Raw genomic sequence first — 19,656 nt, 5'->3', positions numbered from 1 at the left:
TAAAATTGTCTCAGAGATAGGTATATTTGCTGATGAAATCACCCTCTATAAAAGACATGAGGGTAAAACGAATGAATATGTATCTAAGGCAATGGCAGAAACACTAGAAGGAGACCTCCAGTTTGTAGTGAAATCGCAACAAAAATGGATGGCCATATTCAAGGTTTCCAAAACTAAGCTGGTTTCCTTTAATAATTACAAGAAACCTGCCCAATCACTAATAGCTATGGCTAATGATAGATTTTCTAAAATAAAGCAAGCTTCATGCTATTATCTTTATGATCTCGTTTGTTTTGTTTTGTTAATTTTCAGAGTGTTGGAGCTGTTAACAGTGGTCCATATATTGATGGAAATGACCAAAAAGTGACTATGCTGTATGTCCTAGGAGATAAGTGCCCTGATGGTGTACTGAAAGTACTTCGTTCAAACTCCTCAACTTAACATTCACGGGGAACATGAATTGTAACATACATTGAGGACATTGCTAAGGCTGCTGCAAAGAATGTGGGCTCTACCATGCTAGAAAGTTATTTACGTCCGAGAGTATCCTGTACCTCTACAAGGCCACTATTCGCTCATGTATGGAGTATTGTTGCCATATTTGGACTGGTGTATCTGCTACTAGTCACTCCCCTTTAGATTTCAAAAGAGCCACCAACTTAATGTCCTGCACTATCAGCTAGACTTCAGCCACTGTCCCATAAACGAAATGTTGCATCCCTCTGCCTGTTTTACAAGTATTTTAATGGTAGATGCTCTGATGAACTACAAGCCCTTGTGCACCCTCAACAGAAATACACCTGACAAGCAGCAAAATCCCACCCTACACAAATCCCTAGATGTAAGAAAGCCTACTCTAATAGTTTCTTCCCTCGGACTGCTAGACTTTGGTATTCCCTTCCAGGTCCCTGCTTCCCTAACTGTATTGACATGCAAAAGTGTAATGTAAACATATCTTGCTGCTCAACTCCCTACATAGTACCTCTACAAATTATGTCCTAGATAGTAGCCCCCTCTAACTTGTGTCTTGTTTGAGGTGAAAATGCAATAAAAAAATTAAAAAAAAAAAAAAAAAACTTACCACAGAATGGCCAGGATTACATGTAAACTTGATAAGAGTACTTCTGTTTCGCATACCATCAGGGCACTTATCTCCAAGGACATACAGCATAGTCACTTTTTGGTCATTTCCATCAATATATGGACCACTGTTAACAGCTCCAACACTCTGAAAATAAAAGAAAAAAAAACTAGGTCAAAGATGAATGAAGCTTGTTTTATTTTAGAACATCGATTGAAAAATATATTTCGGTCACCATTTAAAATAAAATTGTTAATGGTACACAGCTTCTCCCACAGAACACACTGCATCACAGATGAATGCATAATGATCCACTCAATGATCAGCAATATACATAAAATTAAAACAAGAGAAAATTATTTTATTAATATCCATATTAGCGACATTATGGTTTATTTTAATAAAAGAAATTGAAAATTTAAAGTATTCAAGTATTACACATTTTAGAGTGTTATTTGTTCCTGTTTGTTTGGAATCAGTTTGTGGAATTTTGGCTCCAATATTGTCATGGAAAAATGGGGAATTGTGATTATTTAACATCAAGACTAGTAGAGAGTTTTAATTGCTGTAGTAGATGAAAATGTGTTTGCGAATGTATTTGAACATTGAATCAATTGCCATTGCTTTTTTTCATAATGACCAATTTAAGGCAACATTCATCCAGATTGTGCTAACACAGCTTCTCCGATAGAACACACTGCATCACAGATGAACGCATAAAAATGAATTAAATGATCCTAATTATGATATAAAATTATTAATTTTTATGTAAATTATAAAATTATTAATTCCATCTACTAACTAACGAATTAATTTTATTCAAACAATTTTCACTACATAAATATATGCAAATACGGGGGAAATAAGTTCAATCCAGCGACTGACACCCTTTCTAACTCAACAATAAACAACATATGCAAATAAATAAAATATTTATCAATATTCAAATTTTATTTTTAGCTGCAATATTTTAAGTCTAAAAAATTCTTATTTTTTACTTTACTAGAATATCTTGTTCTTTACTTTTCCAGGTTGAATTTCTTGTCCTTTACTTTTCCAGGTTTAATAAAATCTTAAGAATATTACTTTTCATGCACACATTTTTCCATATAATCCATGATTTTTCCAGGCATTGCTATTGTATTAATATATAAATTTATAATATTTATTAATGATTGTCAAAAAAAAATTAGCTCTCAAACACACATTTATGCAATATTTATCATTCAATCACAGTAGTTCCGAGCCAGGGTCTCTACCGAGACTGCGGTTCATGAATTTGTGATCTGTATAGAGCGTAAACTAACAAAAAAGAAGGTGGCACTGTGTCTTTTTAGATATCGGAGCTTTTGACAACATACCCTTCAGTAGTGTGTTCAAGTCGCTACGAGAACTCAATGTTCCACCAGTACTCATCCGATGGATTGAGTATATCGTGAGGCACCGAACAGTTCAAGTAGAACTACTGAGGGCAACTGTTAAAAGGGAAGTAGTTAAATGAAACCCCCAAAGTGGGATTTCATCACCTTTACTATGGAACTGTATGCTGAATCCTCTTTTAAAGGAGTTTAAAAATAGGAATATTTATGCCCAGGCTGATGCTGATGACATCGCAGTGCTAGTCGCGGGTTCAAAAGCATCATTGGTCAGACGCATTGCCAAAATGGCATTAAATATTCCTAATAAATGGTCTAATCGAAATGAATTAGAATTCAGTAGCCGTAAAACAGAAATGGTCTTGTTTACATATAAAAGGAATTGCCAACTTGGTGACCTTTTTCTGAGTGGACAGAAATTGAAACTTTCACAGGAGGCAAGGCTGTTAGGGGTAATCCTGGACAGTAAGCTAACCAGGAAAAGCCACATAGAAAAGATTTCCTCCAAGGCGACTGCAGCCCTTATGCAATGCAAACAAATTGTGGGGAAAACCTGGGCAGTTAACCCGCATGTAATGAGGTGGATATACATTGCTATGGTATGTCCCATTTTGTCATATGCATGTGTTTCCTGGATCCGCGGGACAGAGAAACTGTACTTGAAGAAACTTCAGAAGGTACAAAGACTTGCTTGTTTAATGACTTCTTCAGCATATCCGAGCACACCTACTGGAGCATTGGAGACGCTGTTGAATATCCCTCCGATTAAAAATTCCTGAAGGCAGAAGCGATACGGGGATCCTATAGAATAGATCTCATGGGTCTGTGGTGGTCAAGATCTGTTGGGACTACTGGAAAAACAAAGAATCACATGAATTTGTGTAATGAGGCTAGGAAGGAACTACCGCTCTTGCATGTGCCGGGTGACCTTATGACTAAAACCAGATCATTTGAAAAGCATTTCACATGTATGGTTTATGACAGAACAGGCGCAAGAGATTACGAAAAAGCTGGAAAGCAACGTAATCAAATGCTATACTGATGGATCTAAAATGAATGATAGGATTGGTGCGAGTGTTTATATAGAATACTCAAACCACCTCACCTGTCAAAAATCTTATTATCTTGGTAAACTGAGGACGGTCTTCCAGGCAGAAGTCTTTACCATACAGGTATCATCGGATACAACACCAAACACCAGTCATGTGCTGGCACCATTGGATGTGGTACCAAACACCACCCCCGCCTTCACCGAAGAGCAGGATCTCAGACCTAAGTCTGACAAGTCAGCTCTAACATTCGGTAAACATCACGACAAAAACCGAAGAAGGAGAGATAGCGCATGTTTAAGGTTTTTGAATCTGAAGTTCTGATCATGGAAGAGGTTCAGCAACAGGAAATAGCTATCCTTTCAGATAGTCAGGCAGCTATTAAAGCATTGGAGAATAGTACAGTAAGATCCCAAACTGTACTGTGCTGCATTGAAAATCTAAACCATCTAGGAAAAGAAAACCGCATATCTATTTCATAAGGAGAGTTAAAAAAAATTAAAAAAAGTTCGGTTTTTTAATTATAAAAAAAAAAAACGATACACGGGATTGAAGCTAAAATCTTTCCACCAACCCCCGGTACTCTAACCGTTACACTAACATGTCATATTGGCAAAATCGCAGTAAAAAATATTTATATACAAAAAAGTTATGCAAAATTAAAAAAAGCATTAGTCACTTATGTATGTACTTACTCTCCTGTTTGTGAACCCACATATTTTGTTGTAACTTTTTTCTACTGAACCAATTTTCGAAATTTTTTTTTCAAAAAGTAGCTAATGAGGTGTTTTATCCAACTATATAACCTGTTTGAAATTTGGTTGTGAACGGAATTAGTGGTGGGGGTTTGAATGTGTCTTGATTCATTCAATTTCGGACTTAAGCATATATTCAAGCACTACCGTGGTTGAATGATAAAATATGGAGAAGTAAGGCCCATCTTTATGTTGTCAGGTGATTTGGATTTGATTGATTGGTTTGTTTAACGGCATATCAACCGTTAGGTTATTTAATGCCGGGTTCTGTTTGGTTATTGGTGATATGTTCGGTTTTAGATTAAATATTGGTCAATGGTGTAGTAATTATTATTTCTATTGAATGGGAAGATTTAAATTTTGCTGTATAGTTTTAAGAATTTCAAGATTTTGTTTGGGTCTGTATTTTTGAATAAGTCTTTTAGGTCTTTGGATTGGTAGTATTTTGATCGAATTGAGTTAAAAACATGGCAGTAGATTAATGTGTTTTACTGTAAATGGTTCATAACAGGTAATGCATGTTGGGGGTACTTCATTCTTTAGATGAGAATGAGTAATATGGGTATGTACTATTCTGAGTCTGGTTAGTACTTATTTTCCGGTATCCTGGATACCATTCCTCGATATTAGGTTGGATATTTTGAAGTTTGTTTGATTGTTCCATATTTCTTGCCATTTATTTCTAATAAACTTGTTGATTGTTGGTTTGAGGTCTGAATGGGGGGGATTTTGAAATTAGAAATATTTAGGTGTAGTGATTTTTGTTGCTTTGTCAGCTTTTTCGTTGCTGGGGATGCCAATATGACGAGGTATCCAGCAGAATATGATGGTTTTGCTTGTGGATAATTGGTTTATTCTATGTAAGAGTTTGATGATTAATGGGTTTGTTGATTTTTGGTTTAATAAGGAGAAGAGTGTTGATTTGGAGTCTGAGAAGATGAACTTGTTGGATTGGTTTGCTGTGATGATGTCTAGAGTTAAGTTGATGGCCAAGATTTCAGCACTATATATTGAAGCATTGTTTGGAATTCGTCGTTGCAGTTGTGTTATTAAGTACAGCAGCACACCCTACTTTGTCTTTATAATTGGATCCATCAATATATATGTGTAAGTAGTCACAAAAACATGATAGATCAGGTTTGTTTTAGTTTTGGAATGTTTAGCGACGTCTAATTGTTGGAGGTTTTTGAAGTGACAGTTTTGTGTATGTGGGTAATGTTTGTTTGTATCTCGGAGAGGAGTTCTTTCATGCGAAAGCTGAAAGGTTTAATAGTGTTTTCTTTTATGTTGAGGGGTAGGTTAAATTGGGAATCAAAGTTTTGTAAGCAGGGTTTGAAGCAAGTTTTATATAGTACTGGGTTTCTAATTTTTGCTTTCTTAGGTTTAGTGGGAGCTCATTTGTTTCTGTATATAAGTTTTCTACTGGGGAGGTAGTGAAAGCCCCTGTTGCGAGTCAGACCTTGATGGTGTATTGTATCTAATTTTAGTAGGTAAGATTTTCTAGTTGATCCGTAAATTAAACATGCATAATCTAGTTTGGTAAAGTTTAATGAGAGTTTTTTTGTCGACTCCCCATTCAGTGTAGGCTACAGTCTTTATGAGATGGATGGCTTTGTTGCATTTGGTTCTCAGGTGATTTATATATGGGATAAAGGAGAGTTTATGATCAAATACAACGCCAAGGAATTTATTTCGTTTGACTATTGGAATTTCTGTATCAAAGTTTGAGAGTTGGGTCATTATGCATTTTGTGTATATGGCAGAAATGTAGACATTTTTTTTTCTTTTGATAGTTTAAAGCCATTTTCTGTGGTCCATTTGCTTATTTTGTTTAGGCATTGTTGAAGTTGACGTTTTATAGTATGGATGTGTTTTGATCTATAGCAGATCAAGAAATCATCCACATATAGTGAGCCTTTTATACCAGGGGTAAGACATTTTGTGATGTTATTAACTTTAATGTTAAATAATGTGGTAGAAAAAATGCATCCTTACGGAACTCCCATTCTTTGCTCTTTCAAGTCTGAGAAAGTGTCATTTAAAAGGACTCTAAAAGTTCTGTTTTTTAGGAAGTTGTCAATAAACAGGGGTAATCTTCCTTTTAAGCCGAGTGTTTTTAAGTCCCTCATTATACCATATATCCACGTAGTATCATAAGCCTTTTCAAGGTCAAAGAAAACTGCAGAGAGTTGTTCTTTTTGGAGGAAAGCTTCACGTATGAATGTTTCAAGTTGGACAAGGTGGTCAATTGTCTCTTCCTTTTCTGAATCCTGTTTGTAGGTTGGTTATTAGATTGTTGGTTTCAAGGTACCATGTTAATCTTTTATTGATCATACGCTCTAGTATTTTGCTAATACAGCTGGTTAAAGCAATTGGTCGGAAGTTTGTTTGGTTTGTCATGGTATTTGGTTGGTTTGGGTGATCGGTTGTGTTTTTGTAATAGTGGCCTGTTTCCAGAGTGTAGGAATGTTGCTAGTTATCCATTGATTATTGCATATATTAAGTAGGTATGTAAGAGAAATTTTTGGCAATTGTTTTATAAATTCATACAGAGTTTCATCAAGGCCAGCAGCTGTGTTATGGGTTTTGGCTAGTGAATCAGAGTTCTGTAATCGAAAAAGGCAGGTTATAGTTTTCCATATTTTCTGATTGAAAGTTGATATTTTTCTTGTTTAATATTTTGAAAAGTTATTTTTAAATTTGGAGGGGATGAAATTTGTGTGAAGGTATCTGCTATGTGGTTTGCAATGTCCTTTTTATTTTTGAGTTTTACATTGTTTATGGTGAAGTGTTTTATTGGATTACTGTTATTTTTTCCTGATATCTTTCTGATCATGTCTCCTATTGTTTTAGCGTTTGAATTTAATTTTGAAATAATTTTTCTAAGTATTTTTTTTTGGATTTTTTGATAATTTGTCTGGTTTTGGCTCAGTTTTTGAAGAAATATAAATTTTCTTTGGTTGGGTGAGAGTTGAATTTTCTTAGAGCTGCACGTTGTGCTCTTATAGTTTCTTTACATTGGTCATTAAACCAGGGTTTGTTAAATTTTGTTGAGGGAGAAGATTTAGGTATGCATTCCTCTGCTATAGATGTTAAGGTTTTAGTGAAATAGAGAAGATGGTCTTCATTACTGAGATTAGATTTGGAGTTTAGTTTTGATGAGCATAATTTTTGAAATTTTTCCCCAATTAGATTTATCGATATTCCAGCATGTTTTTTGTTTTTTTTTCGGAATGAGGATTTGAGTTTGAGGATAATAGGGAAATGATGACTTCCACAAGTATCCTCAGACTCCAGTTAAAATCTAGGAAGATGGACAGGTCGCATATAGCAAGGTCAGTGGAAGAGGAAGTTCCAGTAGCTGGGTGTAGATAAGTGTTTGCTTCATTATTGAAGAGGCATAGATGGTTTTCATCTAAGAAATTTCCAATAATTTGGCCTCTGTTTGTTTTTTCATTTCCTCAGTTCACTGCGGCTGTTGAAACCTTCGAGTAGGGGTTGACCAGGAGATGATAAAACAAAAAGATAAGGGGGGGGTAGTGGTAGGGTAGCCTCGGAAGGTTTTCTAGTTGGAAAAAAAAAAAAAAAAAAAAAAAAAAAAAAAAAAAATCGGAGGACAGGATTTCATTTGTACCATCAGTCAAGAGGCTCTTTACTTTTTATTTGTCTAACCTAGCAGGATGGGCTCCATAGGACCCAGTAACGTGCGTGCCATGCTTATGGTGGTAAAAAATTCAAACTTGGCGCCTCATCGGATGCACAAGCTAGCGTCATGCACCCATCTCTTGTCAAAGACCACTCGAGGCAACCTCTTCCAATCGCATCTGATCTTTACTTTAAGATGTTTAAAGTAGACGATCAGATCCCAATCCAGAACATATCCCTTCGAACTCGCTTGAGGCGTGTGATCCATATGACCATCCTCGCTACTACTAGTATCGCTAGAAAAACCATTCTTTTCTGTAGGCAGCAGCGGATCAATGTTTTCCACAATATGACTCGAGTTCAAGCCAGTGCTTGGCATTGATGCGAACCGTTACCTCGTTGACGTACCCTAGGAGGGTCTTGAGCCTGCTACAGCAGAAAAAGGCATGACCAGCTGTTTCCCTCATGTCCTCGTCGCAGCGCAGGCGGGTTTCTTCATTGTACAGGTTGAATTTGTCAAGGAGGGGCAGTGCGTTCCGGACAAGTTGCCAGGTAAAGGCCACAAAGGTCTGCAAGCTTGGCCAAAATTATAGAGAAGTAGCGTCACAAGTGTATGCTGTCTTTTCGTGGACATCGGCAATATTACATACTTAATGTACTTCAAGTCATTTTTTTTATTTTTTTATTTTGGGGGTTAATTTTTAAAAGAATTATATTGCTGGAAAGAATAGAATTAGCATTCCAATGGTGTTAGTTTTTTTTTATGCATTGAATGTTTATGCTCCAAGTTAATGAAAAAAATGGTAAAAAAATGACAGCAAAAAGGGAACTTTTTCAATGTTTACATTTCATACGTTACATTTGGATACACATACGCGGGGTCAAATTTGATTGGATATGGCTAAAATTTTACAGGCTATATAAGCAAAGAAGTCCATCTCTACTGGACTTTGATTTATATTTTTACGACTACAGGAAGCAAAGTTACGACCAAGCAAAGTTGACAAAGAATATTTCAAAATTGATAAGAAATTTGTATATATCATCCATTTTCATATAGATAATTTCAAAATTATTTTCATGTATATGTAAATATTTGATAATTGTGCGTAAATTTCTTTAAAATCTTATCTTTTATAGAAATTTAAATCCACTTAAAGAGGAAAAACGGCTCGTTATACGCTAATCAGCGAGTTTCGTTTGTATTCTATTAAAAAAAAAGTTTTTTTCTGCTTTCAAAACGAAAGCAGAAAAATCAGTTTCATTTTTTATTCTGAGTTTGTCAATTTAAAAAAATTATTTTCAAGTCTTTCAAATTTGATTTCCAAACAATACTTTTGTTTTTAACGCTTTTAGTACACATGTACTAAAAGGGTAAAAAACAAAATGTACGACTAAGTACATGCGTTTCTGTTATTGTATTTATAACTTCTTACTTGTACTTCAGGTAGAATTGTTTTTTAGTGGTAAAAACAAATATATAACAAATATAGATACTTATGCTACTATGCTGAAATAACATTTAGAAACCCATTCTTAACATGGGGAATGAAGGGTGTTTTGTTAACTATTCTGTACTTTCACCTAACAATATACTGAGAAACTTTATTTTTAACTCATTGTCAAGACCATTTTTTTTAATCTGTAAACCAAACCCTTATTTTTAACTGAAGATATCTAAATAATTAGGTGGTTTGATAAATTTCATTGTGATGCATTTTGTAAATTTTCACCTTGTTTCCACCTAAACATTTTTCTTTAAAAAGGACTTCCTTTTAAGGTTTTTCGGCATGCTGAAAACGAATATCGCATTTAAATTTTCAGCAAATAAGTAGCTTTCTGGATATTAAGCAATGTCATTTCTTATGTTATTGCTGGTGGCCATCTTGGTACGTGCATTTGTGCATAGTTTCTCAGGGTTACGTCTGCACGCTCACCAAGATGGCCACCAGTGATAACATAAGAAATGCTTAATATCCAGAAAATTTAAATGCGATATTCGTTATCAGCATTCCCTAAAACCTAAACTAGTAATTATTTTAAATGTTAAGGTGGAAACGAGGTAAAAAAAAATTACCGTTTTATTTCTTTGTCTACATAGTTGAATTTTCAGTAAAACAAAACAGAAATGACAAATTACCATCAACTGGTGAATATATAGTTAGGTTTGGTTTTGGTTTTGTTTTAGTTTAACGGCACATCAACCCTTTTCAGGTTATTCAATGCCAAACTCAGGATTAAAAAAAAAAAAAAAATTATGTATTCAAAGAACTTTATGACGTCGAGGATCAATCAATTCTGTATAGTTCAATAGTTTTGTTTGTTTTAATATCTAACGATCTTTTTTGTTTTTTTTAAGTTTTATATATCCTCATATATTCATTCATAAGGTTTAGTTGGGTTGATTCAGAGAATGATTTATATTTTTGTAAAGATCCTTGTTACTCTTAAAAAGGATAATATTTCCTCTAGACAGTTGTTTTCGAAAAGTTTCATGCTGTTGTGTTTGAGGTATTGTTTTCTTTCTTTATCTAGAGCTCTACATTCCACAAAAAGATGTTTAATGGTGCAAGTTTTCTGGCAGAATGGGCATTGTGGTTGTTGTTCTTGTTTTAGAATGAAGGAGTGTGTGAGTTTTGTATGGCCAATATGTATTCTAGTTATAACGACTTGTTCTTTTCTGGATTTGGGGGGAGTTTGTCTCCATTTTTCCAGTATGGGTTTGATTTGGTATAATTTGTTATTTGTGTTGTTATTCCATTGTCGTTGCCATTTTGCATGAATTAATTGATTAATTTTGGGTTTGAAGTCAGTATATGGTATGTTTATTGTATCTGGTTTTAAGTTTAGAGCTGATTTGGCCGCTAAGTCGGCTCTTTCATTTCCTCTTATCCCAATGTGACTTGGGATCCAACATATAAATATTTCTTTGTGTTCGGATAGTGAATCAATTCTATTTGTTAGTTTGATGATTAGTGGGTTTTCAAGTTTTTTGTTATTCAGAGATGTCAAAACGGAAAGTGAATCTGAAAAAATTAGGAATTTCCTATGTTCATCTTTTTCTATAATGCTGAGTGCGAGGTCGATGGCACATATTTCGGCAGTAAAAATAGAGCTTTCTGTTGGAAGAGCTTTTTTAAGAGTTTTTTCATTCGACACTGCAGCACATGCCACTCTATTATGGTCTTTAGAGCCATCGGTGAAAATAGGTAGATGGTCTGGATATTTTAGGAGAATATCATAGGCTTTTTCGTGGTAGATATTAGGGTGGGATTTCGCTTTTGGGAGTTCATTCAAGTTTAAGATTACTTTTGGTTTTTTAAGTATCCAAGGTGGGGTTTTAGGTAGTATATGTTCTTGGATATTTTCTACAGTCATTTCTGATTCCTGCAGTATTGCTTTCATTCTAAGACTAAAAGGGCTTTATGGCCTTTCTTTTTGCTTCAAATGCCTCTTTATATCTCGGATTGAATGTAGCTTCATATGCTGGATTATTTCGTTGTGCTTTTAATTTAGTGTAATATTGTGCACCCAGTTTTTGACTCCTTATATTTATAGGGATTTCGTTGGCCTCTGCATGGAGGCTTTCAACTGGGGATGTTCTAAAAGCACCGAGAGCTAACCTCAGTCCTCCATGGCAAATTGGATCTAAAATCTTTAGGTAGGACTTTCTGGCTGATTGGTATATAAAACTACCATAGTCGAGTTTTGATCTTATCAAAGTCCTATATAATTTCATTAGTGTTTCTTGATCGGCTCCCCATTCTGTATGGGCTATTACCCGTAGTAGTTGCAGTCTTTTGTTGCAACTATTTCTTAGATTCTTCAGGTGGGGGATGAATGACAGTTTCTTGTCAAATATAAGGCCCAGGAATTTGTGTTCTTCTACGGTGGGGATTATTGTTCTTCCAAGCTTCAATGTAGGATCATTATGAAGTTTTCTCATGTGGCAGAAATGAACGCATTTGGTTTTTGATTGGGAAAATTTTTATATCCATTTTCCATTGCCCATTTGTCTAATTTATTTAAGCAGTGTTGGAGTTTGCGTTCGATGGTGCATATATACTTTGATCTGCAGAACACCAGTAGGTCATCTACATATAAAGATCCCTCAACACCAGGGTCCAAATATTTCACTATGCTGTTCATTTTAATATTGAACAGTGTCACAGATAAAATGCTACCTTGAGGTACTCCTTCCTCTTGATTTGTGGTGTCTGAGTAAGTAGTTCCAATGCGGACTCTAAACTTTCGGTCAGATAAAAATCCTTTTATAAATTGTGGGAGTCTGCCTTTTAGTTCAAATTCGTGCAAGTCTCTCATAATTCCATATTTCCACGTAGTGTCGTAGGCCTTCTCCAGATCAAAAAATACTGCTGATAGGTGCTCATTTCTAATAAAGGCTTCCCTTATGGCTGTTTCCAATCTAACCAAGTGATCTGTTGTGCTTCTCTTATTACGGAATCCACATTGTAGGTTGGAGATAAGGTTGTTGGTTTCTAGGTACCAAACCAATCTATCATTTATCATTCTCTCCATTATTTTGCACAAGCAGCTAGTCAGTGAGATTGGTCTGTAGTTTTGTGGATTCGAATGGTCTTTTCCTGGTTTTGGTATTGCTATTATTGTGGTTTGCCTCCACGAGTCAGGAAATTCACCTTCTGTCCATAATTTGTTGTAAATTTTTAGTAGCAACTTCAATGATTCCAAAGGGAGTTGTCGCAGGAATTCGTAATGGATTTCATCAGGTCCTACGGCTGTGTTGTGGGATCTTTTAATAGAATCTTCTAATTCAGTTAATGTAAGTAGTTTATTATAATCTTCTAGGTTTTTTGATTTAAAGTTTAGTTTGTATTGTTCGATATTTTGTTTAATTGTTATAAATTTAAAGTTATGGTTTTGGTTAGATGAGTTTTGAGAAAAAGTTTCGGCTAGTAGGTCTGCTATATTCTTTTCATCGGTTACTCTGGTGTTGTTTTTAAGCAGGTGTTTAATTGGTGTTGATTGATGTTTACCTGAAATTTTTCTAATCATCTCCCATACTACTCTCGGTTCTGTAGAGGAATTTAGTTTATTGACATACTTTTCCCAACTCTCTTTTTTAGCTGCTTTTATTACCCTACGAGCTTTAGCTCTATTTAATTTGTATTCTATCAAATTTGAAGTTGTGGGTTGTTTCTGAAATTTCTTCAGTGCAATTTTTCGCAATTTGATGGATTCCCGACATTTATTGTCAAACCAGGGTCTGTTGTACAGATTAGATGCTGAAGTTTTAGGGATGCATTCATTTGCAATTTCCACTAGTGTTTCTGTAAAAAATTCTACAGTGTTGTTTGTCTCTGAATCATTCAACTTATGTTGATATTTTTCTTTGTATAATTGCCAGTTGGCCTTATTTAGCTTCCATCTGGGAAGTTTTTCGCTGTTGAATTCTGGAATTTCTATCACTAATGGAAAATGGTCACTGCAGCAAGTGTCATCATATACTTTCCAGGTTAAGTCCATATATAGTGATGGATCACACAAGCTAAGGTCAATGGCTGAATGGTTTCCACCAGTTGGGTTGATGTGTGTAGGTGTTCCATCGTTGAGGAAGCATATATCGTTTTCATTGATAAATTCTTCCAACGTTTTGCCCTTTTTATTGGTGTCTTTACATCCCCATAGTATGTTATGACTATTGAAATCTCCCAATAGGGCGAAAGGTTTGGGTAATTGATCAATCAATTTTTTAATCTCGTTTTTATCTATGTCATCGTTTGGAGGTATATATAGTGAACATACTGTCATTGGTTTATGTAGTGTGGCATTAATAGCAATTGCTTGGATATTGGTTGTTATGTTTATTTTGCTATGGGGTATATCGTTTCTGATTAGAATTGTTACTCCCCCGGAGGCCCTGCCCCCAAAGTTATGAGTGAAATTAAAAATTTCATATTGCTTAATATTAATTTTGTCTCCTGGTTTCAGAAAAGTTTCTTGAAGACACACCACTGCAGGGCGCTCCTGCGCTAGTAGCAGAAGCAGTTCATTCATGTTTGTTTTTAAACCGCGACAGTTCCACTGGATTATTTTTTGTTTTTTGTTAGTCATTGGTATCAGATCTTCGGTCTTCTATGTCCATTTCTTCAAATCTGTTTTGTGTAGGGATTCTTGGTCTGGAACTTGAGCGTGATCTGTCTAGTTTTGTTTTAGTTTCTTTTTTGAGTGGAGGTTTATTTCTTTTCTCTTCATGGGCATATTTTGGTGTCTGTTTTTTCCCCTCTGTAAGTGGAGATGTTTCTATGGGTGTTGTATTTTGGGGTTTTATGGGTTTATTTGATTTAGTTTTAGTTTGAGAGGTTTGTTCAGTTATAGGAACTTTTTTTTCATTGTTGAATTGTTTTATAATTTTTTTTAAATTCTTCCATAAGTTCCTTCATTTCATTAAGTAGTTTAATAATGTCCTCGGATTTGATGTTGGGTGAATTTATTTTTGTTTGTTTATTTGGTTCGGTAGTTTGCTGTATGTTTTTTTTTTGTTATTTCAGAATATTTTGCATTTTCTGATAGTTTGCGAGCTTCTTGGAAGGTAATATTTTTTGTATATTTTATTTTGTTGATTTCTTTTTCACTCTTCCGTTTGTTGCATTCTTTTGAATTGGCGCTATGGCCTTTTTGACAATTGATGCATTTTGGCTCTTTTTTACAATCTGTATGAGGTTCATTATCTCCGCATCTTATACATATTGGAGGGCGGGTACACCGGTCTCGATGGTGTCCGTATCTCTGGCAATTGTAACACCTGAGTGGGTTTGGTATGTAGTGTTCAACGTTTACCATTTCATACCCTATTTTAATTTTGTTTGGAATTTGGTGAGTATTAAATGTTAAAATGTAAGTATTTGTTTTTATTATTTCGCCAAGTTTATTAATTTGGATTCTTTTAACGTCAGTGACGTTTTGTTTTTGTAGGTTAGTCTGAATTTCTTCCAAGGGGCACAGTGATAATTCAGTACTCCTGATTACGCCTTTGCTAATGTTCAGAGATTTGTGAGGGTAAATTTTAACATTTTGATTGTTAAAACGTTTCCATTTGGAGATTTCAATAGCATATTTTTGATTTTCTACTTCGAGAAGTAATGTACCATTATTTTGTTTTTTAACCATTTTAGGTTTGATGCTAGATAGAATCTTTTCAATTTTGAATGGGGATATTTTGGTTATTGGTTCCCCTTCAGTTGCTTCTATAACTATGAAGCGGGGAACATTCTGGTTTTTTTGATGAAGCTCTGTTTCAGTGTCAGAACTACTGGCATCAGATACTTCGGTGTGGTTTCTTTTTTGAGGTTTTCTGGATTCCATAAATATATTTGGTTTGTTTCATTTTTCATGCTCCCCACCCACCTCGGAGTCCTATATGGGAAGTGTTGGGGGGGATACCCATTCGCCCCAACCCAACAGGGATACAGGAAAAGTATACTCTTCTTGCTGGTGGATTCAAGCACCTGTGGTTCTTCAATTTCTTTCTGAAGGCCTCGTTTTCAGTAAAAATTTCAGTTTTTCAGTCGTGTTTAGTCCATTATTCAGCAAGTTGATTGGCCCTCCAGCCACCGCTTACTAAATCAGTTTACTGTATAGTGTGGGAAGTGCAAGCATATTTTCTTGTTATGTCTGTCTGATTTAGGGCTAGGCGTGACCAACCGATTGATTGGATCGGGCCTATCCAACCGCCCATCTTAGCTTAAGTAAGGGCCAAAGAGGTGTGTTGCATCTCATGTCCTTAAAATATCCTGGACATGATCTACTCAACCACCAGGATTCCGTTCGTAAGTCTTACGGGATGCCACCCACGGTCAACAGGTGGCCCCATTGAGGGACTTATACCCTCTGCAGGGGGGCAGTCGGCATATTCTAATGCCCCACCGACAGAGTCAACCGGGAAGTAGGGAAGGAAAAAGTAGGGGAGGAGGGAAGGAGGGTTGTTTTTGTTTTTCGTAGAACATAATTAGGTTTTACAAAAGAGAATAGAAAACAAAAACAAATCAATGTAGGTGCATTTCGTCTCAGGAAGCCATTAGACAGCCTGATCTGGTAGCACCAGAATATATAGTTATTGCTTATCAAGATTCCTAGTATCCTGGTATGGTGAAAGCTACATTGAGGATTCATGTAGAGTACAATTTATCGTTGCATCTCAGAAAATAGGGGTATATTTTGGGCCAGATAGAAGATTTACAAAATTGAAAATTGAACTGGTTACAAAATGCATAAGTTCTAGTCGACTATGGGAATTTCCATCTTTTACAGAAATCCAAAATCTATATCAAAAATTTGATTTATTTCTGAGATTAATTCATATCTACTCAATTTTTTTCTTTTGAGGGAAGTAGTAAATACCAGCCATGAATACTCTTTAGGCATTCAATGACTACACCCAGATCAAGCTCTCCTTTGGTGATGAGGCATGGAAATGCCTATTCTCAATAAAGCTATATTTAAATACCAATATAATAGTTTTGTTCATGAATAGACCCCCCACTGTATGATAACATGCGTCAGTTTTAAAAAAATTGAAATTTGTACATCTGAATTTATAAGTCATGGCTTATGGTAAAGAGATACATCAGATTTGATTGCATAATCAGAAAAAGCACACAATCTTATATAAGAGTGCCAAGTTTCATGAGAATAGTTTGAAAAATAACTAAATGGTGGCGAAATTACCGAATTTCTTGAAATTAGGAGGTCCGTAATTTAGCCCACTTTTTCTAAAGAAAAATGTCCAGAAAAGCCTAAATTTTGGCACTTAAAATTCTTGTAACTTTTGAACTACTGATGGTATTTGCATAATTTAAATGGTTTTAAGCATCTATTACATGGCTCTTTTCATGCAAGTTGATAAATTATCTAAAAAAAAAAAAAAAAAAAAAAAAAACACAACTTGTAATGCTAAGAGAAGTGGGGCAACCTAGGTAGAGAGCTGAGCAACAATGTTCACATTGCATTTACATTTTGGGGTATTGGTAGGATTATGAAAACAATAGACAAGAAAGGAATTCCAAAGAAAAGCGGTTTGAGGAAAGACTATCAGCATTTCAGGTGGGGTTTTGATGCTAGTTGGATTAGTCAAGGGTGTTTTTATTAAACGCAGTAAGTTCATCGGAGCACATTCTGTGGAAACATGTAAAACAATCACAAGAATACAACACTGCAGTGATGTGACAGGGCTGGAGCTTGGCAGAGTATGTGACCTATTGAGGTAAAAAAAATTTTTGCACCCTGTCTATTGGTCAGTGCATCAGCCCAGATACGGCAACAATCTTACATAGGTGAATAGCGACTTTATAAAGAGTATTACTTTATGCTTAAAGTCCTTAATATATCCAGACTAATAGATTTTACATTAATTGTTGTAATAAATCAGTAAAATATAGATTCTACTTAATCTTTAAACAGATACTATAACTACAACCAGGTAAAAATGAAGCTGGAAGCAATGGCAACTAGGAAGCCTCCACACTCAAAGCTACTAAATTAGAGCTTCATCACTGGATAGCGGGAAAAGCTTGTTTAGACTTCAGCAACTGTTAGAGTTAAAATATTATTCTCGTGTTTCAGTCAATGGAATTTATAATCTTAAAGTGTATTTTGTTGAACTCTGGAATCTATAGAAAATTTTTAATGGAACCTTGCTTTTATTCCATCAGCCATGACCAGATAGAAGTCTCGAGTACTTTGTTGCTTCAGGATCAGTTGATAAAACTGCTTGTGCCACATCCATGGAACAACATCACTAATAATTAAATGATTATCTTCTGGGTGTTGAAGGTTCGATCTTCAATACAGGCAATATTAATACAGTTATGAATTACTTAAGACTTCTATCTGACCATGGCTGATGAAACGAGAATAACTTACCCCTATGGATTAAATAAAGATTTCAGATTTCGACAGGATACACCTTAAGGTCAGAGGTTACGTTGAACAAAACATTAGAATAACATACATGATGAGAACAATAGTCCAAATAATCCAAACTATCGATCCTCATCTAAAAAATTCCAGAAACACAAAAAGGAGGTTTTAATACTTACCAAAGGTTTTTCAGACTCTTTGACACGGCATATTGAAGCTTCCGGAGGACACAATGAACCAGGAATAGGATTTAGAGGTCGACAGATATTAATGTAGAAACTTGCACCAGAATCACTTGAAAAGGAAAGTGGTTGCGCAACATGATTTTCACTCATCTTTATTAAAGGTGAAAGATCAATTAGCTGACTTCCATTGGCCACAGAACAAGGCACCTAAAAAGGAAAAAATTTAACCATATAATACAAAAATATTGCAAAACTCGTTCGCCCCCCCCCCAGTCACCAAGTAAAATAAGATTTCTATAAACAGAATTAAATTGTAGCTACCTTCAGTTTAGACAGACTATGGATACCTACTGTAAAGGTGCCTGCGCATGGATTTTTTGTGGCGAGGGTTGCGCAATCTCCAACCACACCTCTCGAGTCGGCGTTGTCAAATACCAGTGGCAAGTTGAGGTTCAAGATGACTGGAAACAATGCCAAGATAAGCAAAGAGCACATACAGCGCCTGAAGTTTCCAAATGGTCACCCTTCTGGTATTAGCCAGGTTCAATGTTGCTTAACTTTGGTAATCTAATGAGAACCGGTGTGTCAACATGATTATCTCATAACAGAATTAAACTACACATAAAAGAACTGGCATATTATTTGGATTCTTTGAACTACTGTTCCCATCTTAAGTATTTTTTTCACAACATTTCGATTGATGTAAACTCCAACATTCCTCAGGTGCATCTTGTTCAATTCTAGAATCTTTCTGTCGAGCTCTGGAATTTATACTGAAGAAGGTCAGAGGTTACATTGATGGAAACGTTGTCAAAATAACACTTAAGATAGGAACAGTAGTCTGAAGAATCCAAATCATGAATTCACATATCAAAAGTACAGAAACAAAAGAACTGGCATTTTTTTCTTTTGTACTTCAATAATCGTATTCATGCAGTAATACAGATCACTTTTTCATGCAGCATAACTTACATTTAATTATGCATTTAAAAAAAAAAAAAAAAAAAAAAAAAAAACATTCTTTTAACACTCCTATTTACATTGACAGTTTTGTCTTTATAGTGTACATTACAGGAATCTTGGTTTTATGTAAACAGAAATATTTTAAATAGAGAAATTATTTTTTTTTTAATATTATTTTGAAACTATCAACTTTTCATTAGTAAAAAAATACATAAATGGTTACATAAAGTCTGACTGCTATGAAGCCACTATTAGGATTTGTATTGAATGCACACATACACACAAAAAAAAAAAAAAAAAAATTGTCACAAAAACTTGTCACCAAAAAAAAAAAAAAAATTTTAAAAAGGATAGTGTTGTAGTGTATAGTGTGTGGTGAAGGTGCCCAAATGTAAGCATAATATTAAAATGCGTTCAATGGTAAAAAAAAAAAAAAAACTCGATTGCAAGGGGTGTGTAATTTTTTTTGTTGCTGTTTTGATGACGATGGTGCAAAGATTTGTATAGCGGATAGTGTGGATTAGTGACGCCAGGTTTTAATGTTAGTAAGGTTCCAGTCGTTCATAAAGTGAAGAACTGAATTCTGGAATATAAGGATTTTCACAGCTCAGACAATCAAAATGTACAGGCTTTAACGAGGGATGCTTTATTTATGAATCGGGAATTGGAAAGATTATGTTAGATCTATGTATGTACGAGGCAGTT

At 35.0% G+C, this 19,656-nt stretch overlaps 1 protein-coding gene across 3 annotated transcripts in view; it reads right to left on the bottom strand.

Moving 5' to 3' along the window:
- Positions 1-19,656, bottom strand: part of LOC145291983 (cation-independent mannose-6-phosphate receptor-like) — a 268,904-nt gene that overhangs the window by 76,968 nt on the left and 172,280 nt on the right. For all 3 annotated transcript variants that reach the window (XM_080137940.1, XM_080137937.1, XM_080137939.1), the window contains exons 28-29: positions 17,983-18,195; positions 1,082-1,228 (exon numbers count right to left, since the gene is read on the bottom strand). In XM_080137940.1, the coding sequence (XP_079994066.1) occupies positions 1,082-1,228; positions 17,983-18,195 (360 nt within the window). The remainder of the gene's footprint in view (positions 1-1,081; positions 1,229-17,982; positions 18,196-19,656) is intronic.

Source organism: Euprymna scolopes, chromosome 13 (genome assembly GCF_053919585.1).
Source record: "Euprymna scolopes isolate OS-2025 chromosome 13, ASM5391958v1, whole genome shotgun sequence".
NCBI lineage: Eukaryota > Metazoa > Mollusca > Cephalopoda > Sepiida > Sepiolidae > Euprymna > Euprymna scolopes.
This window is presented reverse-complemented; position numbering and strand designations above follow the sequence as displayed.